At 39.7% G+C, this 27893-nt stretch overlaps 1 protein-coding gene across 2 annotated transcripts in view; it reads left to right on the forward strand.

Annotated features, from left to right (window-relative positions):
- The window catches only part of LOC122659648 (histone-lysine N-methyltransferase EZ3), a 33340-nt gene extending 7447 nt beyond the window's left edge, over positions 1–25893 (forward strand). For both annotated transcript variants that reach the window (XM_043854745.1, XM_043854746.1), the window contains 14 exons: positions 1286–1370; positions 1543–1698; positions 1824–1871; positions 1962–2033; positions 4339–4528; positions 4740–5133; positions 20703–20856; positions 21950–22170; positions 22864–22995; positions 23588–23678; positions 23771–23818; positions 23899–24027; positions 25341–25418; positions 25484–25893. In XM_043854745.1, coding sequence (XP_043710680.1) covers positions 1286–1370; positions 1543–1698; positions 1824–1871; positions 1962–2033; positions 4339–4528; positions 4740–5133; positions 20703–20856; positions 21950–22170; positions 22864–22995; positions 23588–23678; positions 23771–23818; positions 23899–24027; positions 25341–25418; positions 25484–25675 — 1990 coding nt within the window. In that variant the 3' untranslated portion in view covers positions 25676–25893. The remainder of the gene's footprint in view (positions 1–1285; positions 1371–1542; positions 1699–1823; positions 1872–1961; positions 2034–4338; positions 4529–4739; positions 5134–20702; positions 20857–21949; positions 22171–22863; positions 22996–23587; positions 23679–23770; positions 23819–23898; positions 24028–25340; positions 25419–25483) is intronic.
- Positions 25894–27893: the final 2000 nt, after the last annotated feature.

Raw genomic sequence — 27893 nt, forward strand, 5'->3', positions numbered from 1 at the left:
TTGAGGATGAAACAACAGAAGAGCAGAACCCCTTGATGCAGTAAATTACTAAAAGTATAAAGACTTATTTTTCCTCTCTTAAAATCATGTTCTGACGTCTTGCCAAAGAATGCCTTAAGGAGCAAGGTGGAGTCAAGTGCACATAAGGTGCCTTACCTATCACATAGGCATAAAGCTTGAATCAGCTGCTGCCACCTTTTGTGCTTAATGCATTCCCCTGGATGAGGGTGGGCCTTGGTGCAACGGTAAAGGTTGCTCCATTGTGACCAAGTGGTCACGGGTTTGAGTCTGGAAACAACATCTCTGTGAAAGCAGGGGTAAGGGCTGTAAGGCTGCGTACATTATGACCCTCCCTAGACCCCGCAATGGCGGGAGCCTCGTGCACTGGGTACGCCCTTTTTTATTGAAATTTCTCTTCCAGTGAGGGTATTTTGTGAATGCATGCACATGCACTTGGATGAGCATGTATTCCTTTGAAGTACCATAATGTTTTCTTATTTGGATCTTTACCTTTTCCTTTTGGGTCTTCCATCTATTGTCTGTTCAGGAGAACCTAGCTATTATAAAATGAAGTGAATTTTTTTTAATTTTTATATGTTTAAGAAGAAATGGGGGATGATTTGTGTGCATTTCACCTTCTTTCATGACATCATAATATTTTAATAGTTGGAAAAAAGTCACTTCAACTGGGCACCCTGTTACTTCTCACCATAGTTGTCACAGCGTCTAGGCGAGCCTAAGCGGTGGAGGAGGGAAAAATCAAGGCGACACCAACAAAGTGTCAAGGCGTTGCCTAGGCGACCAAGGCACCCTTCCACCAAAGGGTGCCTGGATGCCTAGGCGACGCCTTGACAACTATGATTCTCACCTTATCCTTCAGGCAATAGAAGGCTTGTGGACTCGGTTGGGCTTATCACTTTAACCATGCTGGTTTGTATTAGAAAGAAGTGGTAAGTGATAGATGTTGTTAAGTGGGCTAAATATTTGGAAGGAGAGTGAGAAAGTTTTGTTTGAAGTGAAGTGCTCTCCCAACTGAAAAAACTTGCAGAGAAATCTAATGCAAGCAACCTGAGCTCTCTTGGATTCACTTAGGAGATTCCACACACCGGATGTGATATTTGGTCTTGGTTTTCTCCTTTAGCCAAGAGGACACAACATGACCATACAGTCTTTAACGGCTCATAATGGGGTTCTCGTAATTATGCATGGCTGGGGTTTTATTATAAGTTCCGATCTTCTCTAGGTAGTTCAATGATTTTGTGTTTCATTGTTCTTGCTTCTGCAGGAAGGTCATCCAGGAGTATGGACTAAATCAGGAAGTGCTTAATATTCTGAGCGAGTTCATTGGAGCCACTGAATCAGAAATCCAGGTATTTCTTTCAAATCCAAACAAGCAACGTGCTTCATATTTCTGGTCTGGAGCTCATAAATCTGGATAGTTGTTTCATTCAATGAACCATCCCATCATTTCTTATTTATTTTGGTTTAGTTGCTATATTTAGTAGTATCTTTGTTTGGTGCTTTTCCTTTTAACATCTGCAGGAGAGATACAATGCACTCATAGAGCAACATCCAGAAAAACATCCCAAAAACTTGGAAGCTTCTGCAGAAAGAGTATCTGATAGGAGCATATTTCTGGGGAAAAGCCTTACTGCAGCTTTAGATTCTTTCGACAATCTTTTCTGTCGACGTTGCTTGGTACTTGATCTGAGAACATTCTAGTCTTGTATCGTTTGTGAAAGATAGTAATTTATCCTGCAGATTCTTACTTTGAGAATTAATTCTGTCAATATTGATTGACGAATGCTGATGTCAAACCCCAGGTATTTGATTGCCGTTTGCATGGCTGTTCTCAAAGTCTAGTCATCCCTGTAAGCAGTTGTTTTAATTTTCCTATTATCTTACTTGGAATCTCAAGATATCTTTTGTTTGTTGTTCTGATGTAAGGGTTTGCTTGACAGAGTGAAAAACAACCAAATTGGTGTGAAATTGAAGAGAATGACAGACCTTGCAGTGATCAGTGCTTTCTGCAGGTACAGCTCTGATTTTGGAACTTAAACTACTGACTAGTGTTTGCAGTACTGTGGTTTATCATATATAAACCTTGTAACCAAGTAGCTTTCTAGTTTACTTTTCCCACCATGCTACATTGATGCTCATGTCTCAACCAAGATCTAACACAAAGATACAAAAACTATATACATTGGGCCAGAACCCTGCCAAGTCTCTGTTGGACAACAGTTCTTTAGGTTTCTCTTTAGAGAGTTTTTTTTTTTTTTGGAGGGGTGGGGGTGCATTAACCGTGTTTCCTGATAACTTTCAAACCCATTAATATGGAAGTATTCAAATCAAGGCACTAGTCTTCTGTATTTTCTTCTTCCTTTCTTCCTCCTGATAAAGTCTCCTTTTATTCTTTCCTAGCTCTACTATGTTCCATGACAACAGGGACTGAATTAACCTTTTCTCCCCTTTCCTTTTTCAGCATTTTCTGAGAGTTTTGAGGGTGTCTGGTTGTAGGTTTGAAATTTACTCTTGTCTATTTTACAAGCATTCCTTGTACATTAAGATTCTCTTTCTATATCTATTTTCCGAATTGTCCACTCTTCTCTGCTGATTTGTAAAGCTACTGACAAATTAAAGTCTAACTACATCCATGAATTACTGTTGCATGTAGAATGGAGGAAGAGAACCCTAGTTTATTTCCATATAATCAAACTAGGGTTTCATGAATTATGGTAGCATAGGTTGCTGCAAACCAGGGATGAAGATCCTCTTTAGACTATCAAAACAGAAATTGAAGAAGAGATGTGGTGAGACTAACAGAGCTCTGATACCATGAAACAATACCAGAACTAGAACACCAAAACAATAGAAGAATGAAGAACAAGAAGTGAGTGAGAAGAGGAGAGACTGCCGTTAGAAGAATATTACTCAAAGTTTTGGCAATCTATGTCCCATGTTATTATATAATCATCTAAGTACAATTCTGCAAGGACTAGGATACCCTTCAGTCCTTGTATTAATAGATTTCTAATAAGTTTACAAGATAAAACAAATAATACTAGATGATAAGACTAAGACTATAAAATAAACCAAAATACTAACTACCGCAGGGACATACAATAATACCCCTGCGATATTACAACCATAACTTAACAAACTTAAATATTCATTAGGAATGAATATAAACTATATCATAAATCATGGACCATACATGGTTTGTTATAAAGAGTTAAATATAACAGAGTCAACATATGAGCAACAAGTCAACCCTATGCCCATCCTAGAGTCCTAAACTCCTAGTACCGAAATGAGTTCTAGCCCGGATCAAAACCACTAGAATGTTGTTGCTGCTTCCGAATGAAGTTATCCTATGACTGTATCACAAAAGCTGGTCATGTCATAGTATGGCAGAAGAAACGCTCGAAAGTCCTCCACAACAGCCCTATAAATGGAATCATCAACGTACTGGAGGTACCCTAACCTAGGATATAGATCTTTGAATCATGAGAAACTCAATTGAGGGCCACTACTACTAGATGGTGCCTGTGGAATCATGAGAACTCAATCTAGCACAAATTTTCCAACAATGCATCAAATTGTCTCTTCCATTGTGTTCCTCTACTGCCCAAGTACTTGTTCCAACCTTATACAACAATGATTTGGCTAAGAAAGAGCCAGAACTGGGTTTTCCAAGATTGAGTTAAAACCAGGCGAAATGAACGAAATGGGTAGAAATTCCGACCCATTTCGTTCGAAATGGGGTGTTTAAACTTAAGCCAAAGTAACGTTTCGGCCAAAATTTCGGCGAAATGAAACTGTGAACCGAAATTTTGGTCAAAACTTGATCAATTCTCAGTATCGCATTGGATTTCATTTCAACCTTTTACGAAACTGAAATATTTCGGTAGGTTTTGCGAAATTTGGCCGAAATTGTGTACCGTGCAATAAACACAAAAATTAAGGCACAATTCAAACCTATTTTAAATTTTGACCCAAATTTAAACTGGGCCTGCGTTACCCTCCCCTTCCTTTTTGTCTTAAATCATTGATATGATTGTTCAATGTCCAGACATTGTCTTGTAGCTCTGTAATTGTACACACATATTACTTATTAGGAATCAATATGTCCTTTAGAATGCATGGATTAGGAGTTAAGACTTCTTCTACTTACAGAGCATTTTCTTCCCTTGTTTCTTTTATCCTTACAAAAGAGAAGATAGTTTATTTTTTTCTTTTTACCATCCATTATTTTGAACTTTTATAAGTACTTCAGGTTTTTGTTCTTTCTGGTGAAGAAAATTGCCAATTCTATCTCACATCTCGGCTGGCTTGCAGGTAATGAAGGGTGGCAAAGATGTACTACAAAGGTCTGATACTAGTGCAAATCCTGGTAATGATAGCAGAGGCATCACAGCTGAAGGAAGATGCAGTTATAGGAAAAGGGTTTCTGATATTCCAGAAGTTTCTATCGAAGCATTGAACATTAATACATCTGTTGCAGATGTACCCTCCCATGAAAATATGGGTAAGTATAAGGTATTAAAGCATGGAAGTACATAGTTGTCAAGGCATCGCCTAGGCATCCAGGCGCCTTGGTCGCTTAGATGGTTTCGCCTTGAATTTGGACCCTCTCCAATGCCTTGGGTCGCCTAGATGCCGTGACAACTATGTGGAAGTATGACACTGGGAAACTCGAGACCAGGTTCTGATGAATTTCAGGGTTCTGCTTTTGCCAGGTTCTGATGAATTTCAGGGTTCTGCTATCAAGAAACAGAAAAAAGTATTAGACTCCGATGGACTTTCTGTTGGTTTGGAAGGTCTGCCAGATGATCTTGCATCCAATGCCAATATTATGTGTTCAGATTCTGGAGTGTCTCTCAACAATGAACACCAGAAGACCAATGAATATGTTCTGAATGAATCCTTTCAGCATACTTATCCTTGTACTGTTACATTTGATGAGAATAATGAGGGCATAGAACATCAAGCAAATAGTACCAAAGAAATGCCAATTAAGCAGTCATCCAATTCCAAAAAAGGACAAAGTGAAGGAGCTTTAAGTGGATGCGAGTGGAAACCTATTGAGAAAGAACTGTACCTGAAAGGAATTGAGATATTTGGGAAAAACAGGTACAAGATTCTGAGATTGCTAAAATTCTATCGCTTTCTTTACATAGACACATGCACAGAAAAGCTCTCTATTTGTGGTCAATTAGATTTCTTTGCTAGCTGGCCTTCAATTTGAGCCACATGAAGGATGCAGCTTATTTCAACCATCCATTAAATAGGGAACATTCTAGATTGTACACATGTCAAATCTCATGCTTGACCTCAACTGTATAGTGCACCATGTATCTGCATTTTCTGCTCTAATTTCAGCCATCAATCTTTTGAACTTCTTCATTAAACTCATTTACACATGGTGTGCGGCTTTTTGGCTGAAATTTACTGCAGCACAGTCAACTTGCGGAGCCCTTTGGGCTTTAATTCAGATTCCAAAGAGGATTTTGGTCATCTTTGCATGTTTTTGCCAATGTGTTTGCATATTGGGCTTAGGATATTATATGTAATTTGCTTCTACAGTAAGCATAAAACATTCATGTGCAGCAAAAGCAACTTTCTCAAGTATGTCGGCCAATAAGTTGTACATTTTTTTCTCGAGTGTGCCACCATGCATGAAAGTTTTGTTCTGTTAATTTGGAAGCGACTGGCTTTTTTTTTTTAATATTGTTAATATACAGACAGAAATTATAGATCCTGGGTCATGTTTGGTGGCACTTAGGTTGGCTGCCCAAGCTGGCATGCAAAGTTACTGCAATGATTTTGTCGAGGATGACCAACTAATGACCATGTAGGATGTTGTGGCCTTATTGAGATATTTTCTTCTTATATCTGTTTTATTTTTCATTTTCTTATATGTAGCTAGAGAAACACTGTTTGAGAATGGAAAGTATTAAGAGAACCAGCTTCATATATATATATATATATTTGGTAAGAAGCAGCTTCATATTGATCACATAAATATTATAGCAACGAGTAATTTGATGGCTTTTTGTTGGAGTGCATTAGGTGGAGAGAGGTCCACAATTATATGAAGGCACCAAGGACTTGAGCAAACCAATGTGGGACTGTTGGAAGAACCGTGTATTAGAAAAGAGAGAATGAGAGAAAATTATAACTTTTTTATTTATTGATAGGTAAACCCCTCTATTTATAATAGAGGGGAAAATACAAAGGGACTGAAATAGGCGATGTGGGACTAAAACCCACATAGCTGACTGTAGACATAATTGTCTTTATAAGAGTAGTGACTTAAACCTAATAACATAGGAATTAAACTACCCCAAAAGGACCAGAATACCGTGGGGGTATTCTGGATTACATATTCCAACACTCCCCCTCAAACTGGATTATACAAATAAGTAAAGAGAAGCTCTAGCTTGAACTAATAAGAAAAAAAACTCCATAATAATGCTAATACTCTGATGCAGACCCTAGCCTCGTCGAATTGAAGAAGCCACCCTAAGCCTAGGGTTTTAGTAGGAGCCTTAGTTTAGTTTATTTCAGTTCTATACTTAGTTTTTATTTTGTATTTTTAATTGAACCAATTTAAATTGGTTCAATTGGTATAATTTAAGTGAAGTGCTCCTATTGGCTAAGAGGTTCTTATATCCTATTGGCTAGTAGGGAATCTTCTTTTATTTTAAGTAGTTTAAGTTGTTTTAAGTCATTGGGGTCAATTGAGTCTTCTTATACTTTTTAAATTGTTTTAAATCACTTAATTGTACCTCTCCACGATTTTGGATGGAGATTAGAGTTGTAGTAGTTTTAGGAATTAGGCCTTTGGCCTCCTATTTAATAATAGAACGTGGGAGAGGCTCCCCCACGAATTCATGTTTTAAAAATTCGAGCTTTTTGCTGTTGGCCTTTGCTGCTGCTGCTTCTCTCTTCAGAGACTGTCTTGTGAGTCATATCATGACCCCTTGTGAGTCATATCAAGGGTGAGGGCTGGTGGATTCTGGCGACTCCTTGCATCTTGTAGATCGGGAGGTCTTTTTTCTTCTACAAGCTGATTCTACTTGCTGTTGATTCTACTTGCTGTTTTCAGATCCCTTGCAAAACAAGTAAGTTATTTATTTTTCCTGCTACTACCTTGCTGTTTCTCACCTTCTAACCTAGACCTATACTCTCCCAATCGATTATCATAAACCCTAATTATTCTTTAACCAGTCCAGCCTTCATCCTTCATCAGTTTTCATCCAAAATTTAACCACAGATCCCTTACTGCCCTCCCTCCACTCGACCTAACCTGCAATCTCAACTGTCCATAAAAAAAACCTTAATCCCCTCACTCACATGAAACCCAAAAAAAACCCTAAACTTCAGAAACTATACTTCCAGCCATCCATTCCCCTTCAAACTTCAATCGAGCCTTCCCCTCACTGTTTGGGAAACTCGATCCCAAGTCCAGCCCCAAAATACCACTCTAAACCCTAATTTCAGCCTAGATTCTAAAGCCCAAAACCTGAAACCCTAACCCTAGAATTTCAGAATTTTAATTTTTTGTTTAAACCTATTTAAAACCTATATCAATAGCTTCCTTTAGACCTGCCCAACATTATCACATATCACATTCACTCATTCCCCTTACTTAACCCTAATTTTGAGTTAAATCAGCCTGCTTTGCCCCAATCGGCTGATCAATTTCAGAACCATTGTACACCTGGCCTCTAATAGGATCCTTCTCCTATTTAGAGCTACATTAAATTGGTATCAGAGCCATGGCTGAACATGGCACCTCTGCTGTGGACCCCACACAACCACCCCCACCCGATTCCCTTGCTGCAATTATGACTTATGCTGCAGAAGATTTCAACAGAACAGCAAGCCCTTGGTGATCAAATGTTGGCAATGGAATAAAGACAAGCTGTGCAATCAACCCTCTATATGTAGAGGAGGACAGATTCCAAGTTCACTTTGAGGTACATGGAACTCTGGGAAGGGATGAACATCGTAGAGATCATCCCAGACGTCACAGGGACCACAGAGATCATTCCAAACACGACAGAGATTACAGGGATCGACGTAGAACTGACAGAGATGACTACAGAAAAGATAGGGATAGAACTAGAGAAGCACCTCGAAAACCTAACTTTAAGGAATACATGAGATCCTACTTCATAGGATATGAAGCTACTAATAGGAGGTACCGAGGTACGATTCGCAGAAGGTCAAACTCGAGCTAAAGGAGTATAATGGGCATGGTGATCCACAGGTGTTCTATGACTGGCTTGCTGCCCTGGATGATTATTTTGACTGGTATGACTTGCCTAAAGATCGAAAGATGAGATTGGCACGTACCAAATTGATTGGCCCTGCCCGAGAATGGTGGCGAAAGATAGAGACAAGCATGGAACGCGTAGGTGATGCACCTACTAACTGGGAGGACATGAAGTATGACTTGAAGGAGAAATATTTGCCCAGACATTACAGAGCTCAGATGCAAGATCAACTTAACTCCCTACGGCAAGGGACTATGACTGTAGCTGAGTACCTGCAGCAGTTCGATGCTCTTTCTTCTCGTACTGACACCAGAGAAAGTAATACTTAGATGTTGTCTCGGTTTCGGCTGGGATTGAGATCAGACATTATTAAAGCTATTGGAGTTGCTGACATTTTGGACATCAAGGACTGTTTCGAGAAGGCATTGAAGGCTGAAGAATTATTGGCTGGAAATAGAAGATTTGATTCCTCCATTGAAGGTACTAACAAAACTTTTTCAGCATTCAAGTCTACTACCAATGGTCACAATCGAGCTGGAAACTCTGCTGCTGGTCCTACTCGATCAGGCTACTCTGTTGGTAGTTCTTTCCGCCCTACAGCCCCTCCACGTGCTGATCATAAAGGTAAAGCTCCCATGGTTCTTCGAAGAGACGGCTCCACGACTTGAAGACCATATTCCCACTGTTCTGACCTCAACAGAATTCTGCCAGGGAAGTGTTGAAGCTGCTGCCCACATGTTGCTTCCTCCTCCTCATCACAGGGTTCGTGGACGAGTTTCTTCACACAAGCATAGTACTTGGGCTCCCACTCATAATGTCAAAAAGCTCAGCCCCAAGTTGCCAGGGTGTTGCATGGATTTCACCCATTCATTTGAGATGAATGTTTCTAAGTCGGGGAGAGTTGATGCAGACCCTAGCCTCCTCGAATTGAAGAAGCCATCCTAAGCCTAGGGTTTTAGTAGGAGCCTTAGTTTAGTTTATTTCAGTTCTATACTTAGTTTTTATTTTTGTGTTTTTAATTGAACCGGTTTAAATTGGTTGCATCCAATTGGTTCAATTGGTCTAATTTAAGTGAAGTGCTCCTATTGGCTAAGAGGTTCTTATATCCTATTGGCTAGTAGAGAATCTTCTTTTATTTCAAGTAGTTTAAGTTGTTTTAAGTCATTAGGGTCAATTGAGTCTTTTTATACTTTTAAATTGTTTTAAATCACTTAATTGTACCTCTCCACGATTTTGGATGGAGATTAGAGTTGTAGTAGTTTTAGGAATTAGGCCTTTGGCCTCCTATTTAATAATAGAACGTGGGAGAGGCTCCCCCACCAATTCATGTTTTAAAAATTCGAGCTTTTTGCTGTTGGCCTTTGCTGCTGCTGCTTCTCTCTTTAGAGACTGTCTTGTGAGTCATATCAAGGGTGAGGGCTGGTGGATTCCGGCGACTCCTTGCATCTTGTAGATCGGGAGGTCTTTTTTCTTCTACAACCTGATTCTACTTGCTGTTTTTAGATCCCCTGCAAAACAAGTAAGTTATTTAGTTTTCCTGCAACTACCTTGCTGTTTCTCACCTTCTAACCTAGACCTACACTCTCCCAATCGATTATCATAAACCCTAATTATTCTTAAACCTGTCCAGCCTTCATCCTTCATCAGTTTTCATCCAAAATTTAACCACAGATCCCTTACTGCCCTCCCTCCACTCGACCTAACCTGCAGCCTCAACTGTCCATAAAAAAAACCCTAATCCCCTCACTCACATAAAACCCAAAAAAAAACCCTAAACTTCAGAAACTATACTTCCAGCCATCCATTCCCCTTCAAACTTCAGTCGGGCCTTCCCCTCACTGTTTGGGAAACTCGATCCCAAGTCCAGCCCCAAAATAACACTCTAAACCCTAATTTCAGCCTAGATTCTAAAGCCCAAAACCCGAAACCCTAACCCTAGAATTTCAGAATTTTAATTTTCTGTTTAAACCTATTTAAAACCTATATCAATAGCTTCCTTTAGACCTGCCCAACATTATCATATATCACATTCACTCATTGCCCTTACTTAACCCTAATTCTGAATTAAATCAGCCTGCTTTACCACAATTGGCTGATCAATTTCAGAACCATTGTACACCTGGCCTCCAATAGGATCCTTCTCCTATTTAGAGCTACATTACACTCCCCCTCAAGTTGGCACATATAAAGTACTAATGCCCAACTTGAACAAAATGGGAAGAAACTAAGTTGCAGCAAAGTCCAAACTTGACAGATGAATGAAGCTCCCAAATAAACCTTCAAGAACTTGAAAAATAGATCTTCAAAACTTGGGCAGACTTGATCAACAAACTTTCACCAATCTTTAACAGCTGTCCAGTGATGAATCTCTGACTGATAATCTTGAAGATAAGCAACTAGGGCAACAAGCAGCGGAAACAAATAAATCAGGCGGCAGAAATGATCAACCCAACTGTAGAACCTCATATAGGCAAGCAATAACCAAACATCTTCAATACTCTTCATCTCCCCCTTACGGCAATCTCAACCCAATAATGAAGGATACCCAATAGCAGTGGTGGAGAAGACTGATCTTCTATATTTTGCACCAAACATCCTGCAAGTTCTGCTTTTTGCAATGGCTGCAGGTGTAGTGTACATAATCCCCCCCTCACGTGTAGTAGTACACGTGGACAGATATGTTAGAGTTGATAGTAGACATGTATTGGGGGTAGTTTAGGAACTGGACTTTAGACTAGTTGCCTTATTATGTATTTTAACCTTTTTATGTCTTTTATGTCTTTTTACCTTTTACCTCCCTAGGGAGGTGGTTGTAATACTTTTAGTAATTCTATTTGAGTAATATAGATGTGTTGGAGAAGTCTCTCTATTCTGTTTTCAGTGTCTGAGTATAACTGAGAACAGCTGAGCCCTATTTGAAGCTGCTGTTTATCTACTGAAGTCTATATTGAAGCCCCTAGTTGCTGCTATTAATGTTGCTGATCAGAGATACAAGTCAGCACTTGCGGTTTGGGTTTTCTCCTTGAATTCTGCTACAACTTCAAGTTATCATATTTCTGCAAGCATCCATCCACTTGGGGTGATATTTGGAGGATCAAACAGTGCTATAATAGCACTACTCGACCAGCATATTGATCCCATCTGGGGTCTGGTTCGTGAATTATAAAAATTCTCCAGATTTATTCTCTAGATCAAGAACTGGTATAACTCCAAATCTGTCCACCAGTTTGGCCTGAAACTGGGAGATCTGATTCCACCCATAGACCCCTACACTTGATTGGTAATACCCCTCCTTTTCTCTTCTTTGCTGCTGCAATTAATTTCAGACCAACTTACCTAATATAGTCTGCGATTGGGTGATATAGGCTGCTGCCTATTGTTTATACTGTTGGGAGTTCTAAAGCTTGTCATAATATGCTGTTATTTCTACTGAGTTCATATTTACATATTGTTCTCAAGTCTGAAATCAGTGCCTATATTGGGTTGTATTGTGATCCTATCTGGGGTTAGGATAGTTGTGTCCTAGTTCTACATTATTTCATATCAGAGCCAACCATGGCAAGCACTGAATTGAGTCTCACTGGATATGGCCGACACCCTAAAGGTTCTGTTAACAAAACAGGAATTTCGTGAATGGCTTGAATGATCAATGAGATCAGTCAAGCTCTCTATTTATAATAATAATAATAAAAGAGATTACAAAGGGAAACACTGTTCATGACACTGTTCACGTGAACAGTGTCACAGCCCAAATTACAATTCTACCCTTGTTCAAAAGTACATAAATAAAGCATAAATAAAATACCAAAAATACCTTTATAATATCGGGTAACACATCTCAACAGTCCCCCTCAAGTTGGGGCATAGATATCACACATGCCCAACTTGACTAGACTAGGATAAAACAAATTCCCACTCAACCCTTTGGTGAAGGCATCAGCCAGTTGATCTCCAGAGTCCAGACTTCACAAAAGGGATACAAATCTGCCCACTCTCTAACCTCTCCTTGATGAAGTGTCTGTCAATCTCCACATGTTTGGTACGGTCATGCTGCACTGGATTGTGGGCAATGCTAATTGTTGCTTTGTTGTCACAGTACAACATCATTGGAAGATGAACAGAACCACGGATAGTAAGGAGTAAACTCTGAAGCCACAGTAACTCATATATGCCCTGGGCCATAGCACAGAATTCAGCTTCAGCACTAGATCTTGCCACAACATTTAGCTTTTTACTCCGCCATGTGACCAGATTTCCTCCAACAAAAGTACAATAGTCGGAGGTAGATTTCCTGTCAGGGTTACCACCCTAGTCAGCATCTGTGTAAGCCTCAATGCGAAGATGGTCATGAGGAGACAAAAGGATCCCCTTTCCTGGAGCTGACTTCAAGTAATGGAGAATACGAAGAACAGCAGCCATGTGAGTGGAATAAGGATCATGCATGAACTGGCTCACGAGACTCACAGCAATGGCAATATCTGGTTTGGTGTGGGAGAGATAAATTAGCTTGCCCACCAATCGTTGATATCTGCCCTTATCAACAGGTTCACCATCCTTCTCTTACAGACGGGTAGTAACTTCCAAGTGAGTGTTACAAGGATGACAACCAAGCAAACCAATCTCTGATAGTAAATCTAGAACATACTTTCTCTGGGAGAGAAAGATGCCTTTTGGAGAACGGGTAACTTCAATCCCAAGAAAATATCTTAGATGTCCTAGATCTTTTATGTCAAATTCCTGTCCCAAGAAAGCCTTCAGGTGAGAAACTTCATCTGTATCATTACCAGTCACAACTATGTCATCAACATAAACTATGAGAAGAGTAACCTTTTCTCCCTTTCGCTTGATGAACAGAGTGTGATCAGCATTACTCTGTTTGTATTCACAGGAGACCATGGCTTTATGAAACCTACCAAACCATGCCTATGGAGATTGCTTCAACCCATAGAGTGCCCTTTTGAGCCTACAAACTTTCCCATGGGTCTTTTCAGAGGAAAAACCCAGAGGAACATCCATATAAACCTCCTCTTCCAACTCCCCATGAAGAAATGCATTTTTTACATCCAATTGTTGTAGGTCCCAGCCAAAGTTGACAACACAAGACAGTAAGACCCGAACAGTGTTCAACTTCGCAATAGGGGCAAATGTCTCCTAGTAGTCGATCCCATAAGTCTGAGTGAAGCCTCTGGCCACAAGCCTGGCTTTATATCTATCCACTGTTCCATCTGGCTTCTGCTTGACAATAAATACCCATTTGCACCCGACTGGTTTCTTACCCGAAGGAAGAACAACTAGCTACCATGTCTCATTTTTAAGTAAGGCCATCATTTCTTCCATCATGGCTGCTTTCCACTTTGGATCTGCAATCGCCTCCTGCTATTTCTGAGGAATAGAAACAGAGGAAAGAGAAGAAACAAATGCACGATAGGAAGGAGATAAAGCATCGTAGGAAATAACATTGGAGATGGGGTATTGGGTGCATGACCTAACGCCTTTACGAACAGCGATAGGTAAGTCAAGGGAAGGATCCTTACCAGATGATGTAGCAAGGTCTGGATCTGGATCAAGTGCAGACGATTGTGGAGGTGGTTGTGGTGGTAATCTCAACTTGTCCTGTGCATTCCCGGGTATATACCTTATCAACAGGGATTTAACTAATTGGTCTACGCCCCCCCTGAATAGGAGCCACAGTAGGAGCTGAAGTTACAGAGGGCTCCCCCTGAATAGAAATAGAAGCTAGAAGAATAGCAGACACATCTTCAAAATCCTGATCCTGCTCCCCCTGAAGAGGTGTCTGGGAATAATATGACAAGGACTCATGGAAGACAATATCCATGGAGACAAAAGTACTATGAGAAGGTGGATGGTAACATTTGTATCCTTCTGGGTCGCAGAATAGCCCAGAAAAATACACCGAATGCTCCATGGATCAAATTTCTCATGAGGATGATAATTGCGGACATAGCAAACACAACCAAAAACTTTGGGGGGAACCACAAAGGAGGAGGAACCCTGGAGGAGATCAACGGGGGAACGACCATCAAGGACATGGGTATTGATGAGATAAGAAGTGGTAAGAATGGCATCACCCCAGTAGTGAGAAGGAACCTGCCGTGCAAACATAATGGCCCGGGCTACCTCAAGGAGATGTCTATTTTTCCTTTCAGCAACCCCATTCTGGGCAGGTGTGTCAACACAGCTGGTCTGATGGATAATACCATGTGCAACCAAATAAAGTTCGAACTGACCCTCCATGTACTCTCTGCCATTATCACTGCGTAAAATGCGCAAGGTAGCATTGAATTGGGTCTGAACCATACGATGAAATAACTGAAACCATCGGAAGACCTCACTTTTATGGCTCATCATGTACACCCAAGTGGCACGAGTATAACAATCAATAAACAAGACAAACCATCGATGACCAGAAAGGGAAGTACAACGGGCAGGGCCCCACACATCAGAATGAACCAAAGCAAAAGGAGAGTCACTTCTTTTATTTAATGAAGAATAACTGGAACGAGTCTGTTTGGCCAAAACACAAGCCTCACATAAAAACTCATTCCTATTACAATGCTTAATCAAGTGCGGAAACAAAAGAGACAAAGTACTAAGGGATGGATGACCAAGTCGACAGTGCCAGAGATGAAGGAAAGGGGACGAGGTGGACTGTAAATGATGAGCTGTAGAGGAAGCCGAATGCAAAGTAAAAGGCTGACCCGGGTTAAGTAAGTAGAGACCACCCTGCATCTTACCACCCCCAATCGTGCGCCCCGTCTCCAGATCCTATATGGCACAATGAGAAGGGAAAAAAGTTAGTTTGTAGTTCAGATCTCTAGTTAGACTACTAATAGAGAGAAGGTTGGTAGAAAAGGACGGAACATGCAAAACAGATTTTAATGAAAGGGTAGGTGAGCAGCGTATGGAACCCTTCCCATTAATAGGAGAAAAGGAACCATTAGCTACTCGAACACTGTCTTTGCCAGAAGATGGAGAATAAAGATGAAATACATGGGAGGAGCCAGTCATGTGGTCTGTGGCACCGGAATCTATAATCCAAGAACTGGATACAACCGATGCACACAGACTACTGACTGGAGTACCTGAGGCAAAATTAGAACCAAGAGGGGCAGCAGGTGCAGATGCCGTAGTGGAGGCAACGGAAGAGGCCTGTAGCATGCAACGGAAAGCTAGGAGCTCATCCTGAGTAAGCCCAATGTCAGATGAAGGGGCAGCAGCAACAGTAGTAGGAGAATCAGCCATATGAGCCTTGGGCTTAAACCTCCCACGGGCTTTCTTTTCCTCAAAATCAGCAGGCTTCCCATGGAGCTTCCAGCATTGAGCCTTAGTATGATAGAGCTTGTTGCAGTGTTCACACTTGACAGGACCTTTAGGGACAGCAGTACCACCATCAGTAGTGGTAAGAGAAGGAGTACTGGAAGCAACTTGCAAGGCGGATCGATCAACAGTAGAGGAATGCAGCATAGCAGCCCGACGAGATTCCTCATTATGAACTAAGGCAAAGGCCTGCTCTAGGGATGGAAAAGGGGACTGCCCAAGTACTTGCACCCGAATAGGATCAAACTCCATATTTAGTCCAGCAAAAAAATCATAGACACGTATTTTGTCAACGTGTTTGCGATAGGCAGTCAAATCAATAGCAGTAGAGGGCTGATAGTCGGAGTAATGATCCAATTGCTGCCACATGTTCTTGTGGGCAGCATAGTATTTGGAGACAGAGAGCTCCTGTTGGGTAGTGGCATTAGCCTTCTTTCTAATCTCATAGACCTGTGCATCATTCCCCGTGCGACCATAAGTCTCTTTGGCACCATTTCAGATAGTATGGGCTGTGTCCAGTAGAAGAAAATTGTCTGAGATATCCCCTTGCATAGAATGGATCAAGTAGGACATCACCATCGCATCATTAGATAACCACTTGTTGGGCTGAGAACCCTCTTCCACTTGTTTAGTTGTTGTCCCAAGAAGATGGCCAGTGAGGCCACGGCCAGCTACTATCAAATAGGTAGACCGAGACTACTTCAGGTAGTTAGAGCCATCAAGTTTGATTGGGGCAGCAAGGGGAAGAAAATCAGTCCAGGGCTGGCCATCAATGCCAGAAGAGGCCAAAGAAGAATCTGAATCAGTCATTACAGCAGGTAACCAATCTTCAATGAAGCAGCAAACAGCCAAAAAATATCCAAAAAAAAAATTCTGGAATCAACCCCCAATAGAAGAGGGCTGTATTGGAGCAAAAAATCTCAGATATGTAGGCTGGGAATGATGTCGAATGAAGGCAGCAAGGGTGCCAATCAGATGCAGCAGGAACCAGCAGCCCAACCCCAAGATCGATTAATGTCAGGGTTTTGAAAAAAACCCTGAGAAGAGAGATCGATAAGGGGCTGGGGTCTTCAACCAATCTGATGAAGTGAATAGGGGCTGAGAACAATATCAAATAAAGATCCCATAATAGAAGATGCAGCCGAAACAGATGTAGAGGCCTGATCTCCAGAAAAAATAGGAATCTTCAAATCGCAGACAGTTCTTCAGCTCCACTCGATCCAAAAAAGAGGCATAAAAAAGGAGGTATGTTGGGGTAGCAGCTAGATCATTACGATCACCTCAGTAGTGCTGCCCTGATGGGAGAAGAAGAACCAAAAGAAAGGAAGAAAGAAGAAGGGAAGAAGCTCAATGGAGGGAAGGAGAAAAAAAATTGAAGGGAGGGAGGTGGGTTTTGAAAACCTAGATCAGAGTGTATTTGGCTCTGATGCCATGTTAACAAAACAGGAATTTCGTGAATGGCTTGAATGATCAATGAGATCAGTCAAGCTCTCTATTTATAATAATAATAATAAAAGAGATTACAAAGGGAAACACTGTTCACGTGAACAGTGTCACAGCCCAAATTAAAATTCTACCCTTGTTCAAAAGTACATAAATAAAGCATAAATAAAATACCAAAAATACCCTTATAATATCGGGTAACACATCTCAACAGGTTCATACTTATGTTCTTGCGGGATGTAACTGAACAGACGAATGGATCGAATGCTGCAACGTTTGGACTTATATATAGCACCTCCTTTGGGATTTCAGCACTGTGTGACGTCACAGAAGAGCCAGCCCTTGAAGTATCAACTGAACTGATTGAGAACCACTAGGAAGAGAAACCAAAAGAGCTCCACGTTGCACCAGAGTTTGAAGAGGTCGAAGGCACATTCATGGACGACCCTATGGACACATCTGAAGATGCTCAGTTGAGAATTAGGAATTCATTATTCCCCTAAAATACTTTGAAGAACGAGCACCTCATCTTCTAGACTACATTCATGTCTCAGACTGCCTGAGTTTTACTATGGACTGCAGCTTAATCTTCATCACACCAAAGTGGTCATTCGGATGTTCAAAACTCGAGGTTGAGTTTTTTCTAAATCGGCGGGAGGGGAATTTATGTAGCAAGGGGGCATCGGATTGTTTTCAAATTGGGTCAATTCTGGCCCATACTCTGAACCATCCAACCAGCATGTAACTGGTTCAAAACTTGGACCACATTAAGCCCCTTGATTCTGTCCAAAGAAGAGATCGAGCTAGCAGTTTATTTAGGGAAATATTAGCTAATGACCTTGCCCAGTTGGAAGAAATACCGACCAGAATTTTAGGTGATTATTCCCAAATTTCTTGATGGGCCCCATTCTTTTCATATCGTGGAGATAATTCAGGTTATATTTGCAATCTTGAATGGAGGTTAATATGTGGAAGATTTGACAGCTACAGTGGGGTCCCATGAACAACTTGCGTGGAATTCTTAGAAGATCTTTATTGTCTTTGTTTCTATTATGAGTTTATCTTGTTTCCATTGCTAAGAAGTTGATTATTTTCCAGTTTGGTTGTAACTTGGAACTGGGGATTAGGTAGTTTCTAATTTTAGTTCTCTCTTTTTTACAAAGGTCTTTCTTATCAATGCAATAGCAACATAGGGAGTTTCGTTTACTGTCCATCTCTCCCATGGATGGAGAGCTTTTATTGTAATTGCTTTATTATAAATTAAAGATGAAGGGGGGACATACCCCTCAAACGATTTGAATGAAGAATAGCTTGTTGCTTTTGTGCAATATTGTGCAGTGAGAGACTGTGAGGTGGGAGACTTTATGGGGCGAGATAGCCATTATCCCTTCCCCTTCTCCTCTTCTCCCATCGCTTACTCTTTCTTCCTTATTTTGTTTTCAATTTCTGAGTATAACTGAGAGCAGCTGAGCCCTATTTGAAGCTGCTGTTTATCTAGTTAAGTCTATATTGAAGCCCCTAGTTGCTGCTATTACTGTTTCTGATCAGAGATACAAGTCAGCAGCTGGGGTTTGGGTTTTCTCTTTGAATTCTGCTACAACTTCGAGTTATCGTATTTAAGCAAGCACCCATCCGCTTGGGGTAATATAGTTAAGTTTTTAGGTTAGAGCTACAAGGAAAAGAAGAAGAGAAGAGAGGAAGAAGGAAACAAGGGAGAAGAGAAGAAGGTGTTACGGTTTTAATTGTTTTCTGTGAGAGTCTTCTCCACACAACTATATTGATTCATTGATAATAATAAACATATTACATCCACCTCCCTAGGGAGGTAACAGGTAAAAAAGGAAACGAGAAAGAAAATACATAGTAGGACTGCTAGAACGTAACCAGTTCCTAAAATACCCTTAGACCAAAACATCTAATAACTCTAACAAATATTTGGAGGATCAAAACAGTGTCATAGAAGCACCACTCGACCAGTATATTATCTCATCTGGGGTCTGGTTCGTGAGTTATAAAAAATGTCCAGATTTCTGCCCTAGATCAATAACTGGTATAATTCCAAAATTTTCCATCAGTTTGGCCTGAAACTAGGAGATCTGATTCCACCCATAGACCACTACACTCGATGGTAATACCCCTACCCCCCCCCCCCTTTTTTTCCTCCTCTTTTGCTGCTGCAATTAATTTCAGACAACAACAACAATAACTCAGCCTTATCCCAACTAAATGGGGTCGGCTACATGGATCCCAATAGAAACAAAAAATTAGTAATAAGAAGTAGAAGAAGGAGAACACAACAAAGACACAAACTCTAGGGCATTGACCCAACTTAGCTACGATCCGCAACATAGCTGCTCAACATTCCGCTCTTGTCCTCGAGAAAGGCGATTGGGTAATATAGGACTGTTGTGTGTGCTCTGCGATTGGTTAATATAGGCTGCTGCTTATTGTTTATACTGTTGGGAGTTCTAAGGCTTGTCAGAAACTGCTGTTAATGCTACTGAGTTCATATTTACATTTTGTTCGTAAGTCTGAAATCAGTACCTATATTGGGTTCTATTATGATCCTGTCTGGTGTTAGGATAGTTGTGTCCTAGCTCTACATTAAATTTGTAGAGCTGTGTCACCTTTTGGTCCTTGGCTCCTTAATGCAGAGAGGGACCTAATTTGCGGCACACATGGATGCACAGATATTGGCTATACAAGTTCGACCATGCAACTGGCATGTGGATAATTGGATTGGTGTAAAAGTACATTGCTCAGTCAGGTGGTTGATATTTCTTCTGAGATCCCCTGCAATGATCCATTTAATGTTCCATATATGAATGTTCTACAAGAAGCTCTAAATCTGGTCTCCAATTCCTATATTTCTCTTGTAGTAATTTCAATAGATGTAAATATCAGCTATTACAGGGAACAAGAGAAGGGGAAACGCTTTAAGACTGAACATAATTATGAAGAAAATATAGGATATTTTTACAATCATCACTTTTGATGACTTATCTCTCCTCATGCCTTTCTTTATCAAAGGAGTTTAGTTAGTCTGAGGTAAACCAAGATTTTACTTATAATCCAAGTGGAAGGTATGAGAATTCCAAGGACATATTCTTAGACAGAATTTATAAACTCGCATAATTGTGTCTCGTACAAAGCAAATTGGAGGATTACCTTCCAAAAATCTAGCTTCCTTTTTGTCTGTCAATGCTTTTTTGTATCTAAGCAGTGTAGCCTGATGTAGAAAGGTACATTTCTCACACCGAAATTTTGCAACTTTGAATATATTAACGGCAGAAAAGGATCTAAAAGAGTGAATGTTTACAGAATCCATCAAGTCCATCAGAAAAAGGTTACAAATTTAAGCAAACCATAAATTATTCAATGCATATTTTGCAGAATATGTTTAAATGTAATTCTAGATTAGTGCTGTAGTTTCATATGCAAGCCATATTTTTTAATTACTGAATGTAGTTCATTTGTGATTAGTAGTTCAACTGTGAAGAGTAGATACATTTCTGGTGATGAAATGTATTTGCTTCATGGAGTATATTTGAACTGGGTCGCTCTTCTACACCATGTCTTCTAATTATCTGAGTTTATATTTGTATTTATGCTTAAAATATATCCTCTTCCTTGCAGTTGCCTTATAGCTAGAAACCTACTAGCTGGCTTAAAGACCTGTATGGAGGTATACATGCACATGGCTCATGATGGAGCTGCAATACCACATGGATCTGATGTTCAGCCAAATGCATGCCTGGAAGACAATGGAAAAGCTGATGCAGAATACACGGTTTGCATCGGAAAATCTTTTCTTTCTTTGTATTTTTTGCCTTTTTCATTTGGGGGAAAAAAGATTTTACCTATATCTAATGTTTGGGACTTGGGATCACAAGGAAATAATTGATGTCCAAACAAACATTGGGTGGAATTATGCAATTCATTTGCTAGTTTTGATAGCTCTCTCTATAAACACTATATCATAGATGGACTATGATTATAGCATGAGCTGTATATGGGGTACATCCTTGTTTCTTTCAGTGAACTTTATCTGCACAAAACCCAAAAGTTTAACAGCTCCTGAAACAAGACTCTCAAGAAGCTTAAGTCAATATGAAGGGAAAATATGGAAATCGTGTGGGGATGCATGTAAGCACGACACCACCACCTTATAGGACAACACTAATACCAATAAGGGAAAAGCATATCCGCTTCTCAAGGGTCTCTCATGATTTTTCTTTTGTTATGTTTTTTGAGTTAAGCTAAATTACCATACTTGACCACCTCTTTTCTCTTTGCAATGGAAATGAAATTTGTCCTATTATTGTTCCATATCATTTAGGCATTTGTACATTGCCTAGGGTGATTATTCCCTTTCTGTCAAAAAACAATTTAGAAAAAAAAATTGTTCTACCCAATCCTTTCTAATGGATAGGGCATGATTCATGAGGTCCACTGATGTGAAGGCTGACTCAAAAACTTTAGATTGGTGTGCATTTGTCAACACAAGGTGGGGGATCCCAAATCCCAATCTGACACTGAAATACAACCCTCAAATTTGGAGAATATCATTAAATAATGTTACTTCCCCTCTCCCAGCCCTCTCCAATTGCTTCTTTTCAATAAATCAACATAGGATTGCTAATCTGTTGCTGACAGGTTTTTTCAATAGATTTGGTGTCGCTAAACAATTACTATGTGTGGAGATTCATAGGCTGTTTGCAATATTTGTCTTTCTCAGTGATACTTGTTGAGACATTTCTCCCAACAACCAACTTAGAGCTGTTCCTCTCTCTCTCTCTCTCTCTCTCTCTTTCTATCTGTGTGTGTGTGTGAATGTGTGTGAGCGCGTGTGTGTGCGTTTTTCTAAATCACATTGTTATTAGGATCAAGAGTTGCCAACAAGATCGCGAATATTCCGTCGAAGGGGAAGGGCAAGGAAGCTAAAATATACTTGGAAATCTGTTGGTCATCCATCAATTCGCAAAAGAATTGCAGATGGGAAACATCAGTCCTGTAAGCAGTATACACCATGTGCATGCCAGCTTTTTTGTGGAAAACAGTGCTCATGTCTGCATAACGGAACTTGCTGTGAGAAGTACTGTGGGTATGTTAAGTTTTTTGTATATCTCACCAAGAAATAATAACTTAAAAATATATATATTTCTATCAACAGGATATTTTATGCTAAATATAGTTGAAGGTAGATGGTATTTATGTGATGTCGTCCTCATTGAAGTATTATATCAAGGGAATTAGATTAATAGAGCTTGGGATATTTCATGTTAATATTTGTCAAAGTTGATGTGGAAGAGAAGAGAGCTTACATGTTCACAACTTATAATCTCCTTTTTAATGTTTATTGCTAATGCAGTAATGACATCCAATCTCACTTCATCTAGCCTGCTCTGAATCTACAAGAAACAACTTCCGTTAATTCTTTATGAATGATGAAACCAAACTAAGAAAATGATCTATCTAGTTTCAAATCTGGGCCATCAATTTAATTTCCTTTTTTCTATTCCTACTTTTACAAAACGTCTCCACATGCCCTGCCCTAATCCAGCTTATGCTGTTACAAATTTTAAAACCTTTGATTCTAAAGCATCTATCTGTACATCGCATCAAGACTATGTCATTACCAAATAAAAACATATTCCTGAGGCCTCTGCTTGCATATGCCTAGTCAACTCATCCATAAACAAGGGAAAGAGATAAGCCCTGAAGACTGACCTGTAATGTGTACCTAGTCAGGTCACCATTTTTGCATAATCCTTGGAATTATCTTCTAAATTTTCAGGTGTTCAAAGAGCTGTAAAAATCGGTTCCGGGGATGCCACTGTGCCAAAAGTCAGTGCAGAAGTCGGCAGTGCCCATGCTTTGCAGCTGGCCGTGAATGTGACCCAGATGTATGTAGGAATTGCTGGGTTAGGTAATGACTTCGTATTTCAATTATATTTTATGTTTAAGTCGGCAACTTCATTCTATGGGTCTGGTATCCACCCCCCCCCCTCCCTCAAAAAAAAAAAAGTTGATTGGTTGATTCTGCCTTTTCAAAGACTTAACAAAGAATTGCCACAAATGGTTTATACACATTGGTCAGTATTTTATAGATGTCCAGAAAATCATTGGAATTATCACATTCTCAGAATTTACAGTATAGTTCAGTTTTCCAGTGGAAATCCTAAAAAAAAAAGGGCGTACCCAGTGCACGAGGCTCCCGCCACTGCGGGGTCTAGGGAGGGTCATAATGTACGAAGCATTATCCCTGCTTTCGCAAAGAGGCATTTTTAACTCTAACGCGCGACCACTTGGTCCAGTGGAAACCCTCTTTGGCTTAATTTTCTCTGGTAGAAATTTGCTCAACCCTAAAGTTTTGAATACTTGACCATATTCAAGCCAGGTAAAGAATTTACAGTTTCAACTTTTTAACATAAATGACCAAATGAGATAGCATGATTTGTCTCTTTTTAGGGGAGTTCTTATGTGTGACTTTCATTTACGGTATTGCACACCTTATGCAGCTGTGGGGATGGCTCTTTAGGTGAGCCACCAGGACGAGGAGATGATTATCAATGTGGAAACATGAAACTCCTTCTAAAGCAACAGCAACGAGTGAGCAGTTTTTTTATTATTATTATTATTTCATATATGAAACCTATATGATGGCAATAGTTGCATTTTTAACTGCTATCTCAAAATTTCAGATCCTTCTGGGGAGGTCTGATGTTGCTGGATGGGGAGCCTTTATAAAGGTGTGAAGACAAGACTCCTCTTCTGTTTCTCTATATGTTCCTTCTAATTCTTTTCAAAAAAATATTTTATGTGATTCCAGAACCCTGTTAACAAAAATGATTATCTCGGAGAATACACTGGTGAACTGATCTCCCACCGTGAGGCAGATAAGCGTGGGAAGATTTATGACCGTGCGAATTCATCATTCCTTTTTGACTTGAATGATCAGGCAAGTGATATTGGGTTAAATTTCCTTCCTTTTTTCCCCCCTCTTTTTAACTATTCTTTTTCTGGGGAAACTATAACTGTTTAACATTATATTTATATTATATGTTGGGCTAATGGTTGTTTCTACTGAAACTCTGGACTTTGAAGTCTGCACTTACCTATTTTCTGCCACATGGAAGGCTGATGTGGTAGATCCAAAATGTTAAAAAATCAGGCATATGCACAGTTCCCTTGCCAATGATAGCCCCATGCCACCTTGTTTTGAACATTTAGTCTAAATTTAACAATACCCCAGATATAGTCTCAATTTTTCTTAAGGGTCTCGATAAAAAATGCTCGGAATTAAAATAAAATTGGGAAATAATCATTTCCTGTTGCTATCTACAGCCTCTCTGCGAAAGTAGGGGTAAGGCTGCATACATTATGACCCTCCACAGACCCCGAAGTGCCGGAAGCCTCGTCCACTGGGTACGCCCTTTTGTTACTATTTACAGCTTCTGGGCATAAATAGCAGCCCCTCCGTAGAACTTTACATCGACTTCTTTCTACCTCTGACAAAACAAACTCCATAACAAATGAACTTACATTCCATTTCTTTTTAACCACAAACAGTGCCTCAAGAAACGAGGCATGAATAAGTTACTACTTTGTCACATGGCATAAGGCTATAGGGGCTGAAAATTGCCACATGGAAAGGGGATAACTAGATGCAGACATGAAAAAACCTTTTGGCTGTGTCAGCTACACATTTCAGAATTGTTTCAAAACTGCAATCCTCCAAGAATGGAAAACTAGGCCTGTGTATATACCTGACATAAAAATACTCCAATCAATGATCCTCTCATACTCCAAGGGTATGAACTTCTGAAGCCAAAAAACCTTTGTGGGATATATGTCTAATTGCAGCAGCCATTCCATGTCTACACGACACAATAGTTGGAAAAGATAATGCTGGGAATCCAAAAAAGTATTGGAGGACTGGAACAACCAATTCAACTGTAGAAAAACTGAGTCCCAAAATAGGAACTGTAGAAAAACCTGCAGCAGACTTTTCTTAGTTAATTCATTAACTGTTCTTAGTATCAAACTGAACTGGCAACAAGTGGTTCTGAATCTTTTTTTTTTTTCAAACTATTCTTCGTTCTTTGATTTGCTGTAGTCATTGTATTCTTTTCCTTTTTCTTTAATGGAATAGTAGTCATCATAGTTTCAGTTCTCTTAGTATAATGAAGTATAATACATTTCACAACTTTCATCTGAGTTTCAAATTCTAGCATTATTCTGTATATGAAATCTGTTAGTGGTTGTTTGCAGTCTGTTCTTGATGCTTATCGTAAAGGCGACAAACTGAAATTCGCAAACCACTCTTCAAACCCTAATTGTTATGCAAAGGTATGTCATGTCCACAGGTGTGCGAAATTTAGTTGTCTTGTTTGAGTCACTATTGGCTTCTACAGGTTATGCTGGTAGCTGGGGATCATCGAGTTGGCATTTTTGCCAAGGAGCATATTGAAGCCAGTGAAGAGCTCTTCTATGATTACCGTTATGGACCTGATCATGCACCAGCATGGGCACGGAAGCCAGAGGGTTCCAAAAGAGATGATTCATTAGTATCACATGGCCGAGCACAGAAACACCAATCTCATTGATGGCTGCTAGGGTTGTCAATCAGTCGAATTTTTTCAGATCACACTTGATCAGATCAATGATTGCATCTGATCATACCCTTAATGGTAAGCCCTTATTGGATCAGATCTGAAGCAAAAAATCCCATAGTTTGTCAGCCCTAATGGCTGCAGCTTTTACAAATTCTTATGTTTTTATTTACCAATCAACAAAGGTTAAAAAAAAGGAAAGAAAAAAGAAAGACCTCACATATTTACATTTACATTAATGTCTGTTACATCTATATTACTTATGTTACCCAATAAGAGAATGGTGTGTTCATGCTTATGCAAGCACACAATTCTTGTATATGGGTTCATGTATACATTGTGAACTCATGGAAGGTTGTTAAATGTAATAAGATTAGATTCTTTCCATTGATCTCTAAAAGGAATTCATAGGGCCCAATAGCACTGTTTTTTTACACAAAGTTCAGGGTTTTCTTGTAGATGGGAATTAATTACCAGTTTTACTATTAGCCACAGACACAGAAGTCTCAACTCTCAATCTTCAGTTAGTTACTAGGCAACCAAATATTGCTTGGGTCAAGGAAAGTGGCTCAATCAATGAATTAAATCTTTGATTTTTTCCAACAAAGGGACCTAATAATTGAGATGGTTCGCTAGTTCAGCTAGTCCCAGCACAAAAAGGGTATGACTCTAGACACGGCGACATGCAAGAAATGGTGGTTCAATGTTTCGATTGAGTTTTCTCAAAATTATCGACTGTTCAGGGACGCTTGCTTCTGTTTACTATTTGATTCATTGTATTTTTTTTCTCTTTTTTGATTTTTAAGATTGATCTTTGCAACTTTTCAGAACTGTGCAGGCCCAGATGGTTTAGAACAAAACATACATTTTAAACACCAGTACGCTATTGAGTGAAAGGAGCTGGGTCACAGAGAGGGCAGTTCAACAGGCCTTGCCAAACCCTCCTACTGTACAGTTCAGATATCAATTCAATTCGAATTAGCCAATGAAATCAGTATGTTATGAAGTTAAAGAAACCAAGCCACTGTGACAATGTTTTCAGTGTTTCTGAGGGAAGAGCACTTTTGCAAATTTATTATGCTTTCGAGGAGCAGTTATGTGAGAAACGAATACGTTTGATAACCAATAGAAAAGAAAGAGACTGTGTGGAATATTTTTTTTTACTCCAAAACTATGTTTGGATGCCAAGAAAAGAAAAGATAAAAAAATTAGGTAAAGGTTGGACACGCTAACCCTGTGCCCGACATTGTGTGGCTTCTCTCCACCCCCAGGATAATTCCCGTCCCTCACATCCCAGGGCCTCCATTGGTTGAGCCGTTAGCTCCGAGGAGGATGACACCATATCCAATTTTTTTCACAAAAAAAAACACAATAAAAGTAGGGAAAAGTTTTCATACACGGTTGTGTAAACCGTGTATATGAGAGGGTGGGAGTTTCAAGACATTAATTAATGGGTGGGGATTTATGATTTTTTCATTTCTTTGTGAGAGACTCTCTCACATACACGGCTTTGTAGGCCGTGTATGAAAACCTTCCCTATAAAAATATAATAAGACAAAAATAATAATTAAATCAATGATAAATTTAGATGTTTCTCTCTCCTATTTTTAGATATTTCCAATATTTTACCTTTGCCTTTCAAAGGAACTCGTGAGTATAAAAATGGACTGGTATTACCAACCACACTTTACATGATTTTTATGCACTTGAGGTTAAAAAACAGACTTAGCATTAAAATCCTCTATAATTTCTTAAGAAGGAAAAAAAACTAGGTCAATCGAGTTCGGACGGTTGGATGAAACATCTTCCATATGTCGAGCTCTCAGACCCGTACTGCAGGGCACTACACTGAAGAGGATTTTTTTTCTGAGAGGTTCCGCTAGAGTGTTACTAAAATGTGGCTTATGTTAATTCAAGCAAGACGCAAGAATAGGCCGTGGGCGTGGGGTGGAAGGGGCTTTAAAATATCGATCAAAAGCCCACCAGTAAAGGTTGTGTGACCATATTCATTCAGTACTGTTCTCCCACGAGTAAAATCTGCAAAACACTGCACTTATAAAGGTTCCTATTTCCGAGGACCAACAGGTAAACGTACATGTAAGAATCAATCATATTTTAATTTTGTTTCCATAAAAAACCCTTCCTCCCTTTATAAATGGCAAAAATAGAACTGGTGATTGACTCTCACATATACATTCACTTGTTGGTACGT

Source organism: Telopea speciosissima, chromosome 4 (assembly GCF_018873765.1).
Source record: "Telopea speciosissima isolate NSW1024214 ecotype Mountain lineage chromosome 4, Tspe_v1, whole genome shotgun sequence".
Classification (NCBI taxonomy): Eukaryota; Viridiplantae; Streptophyta; class Magnoliopsida; order Proteales; family Proteaceae; genus Telopea; species Telopea speciosissima.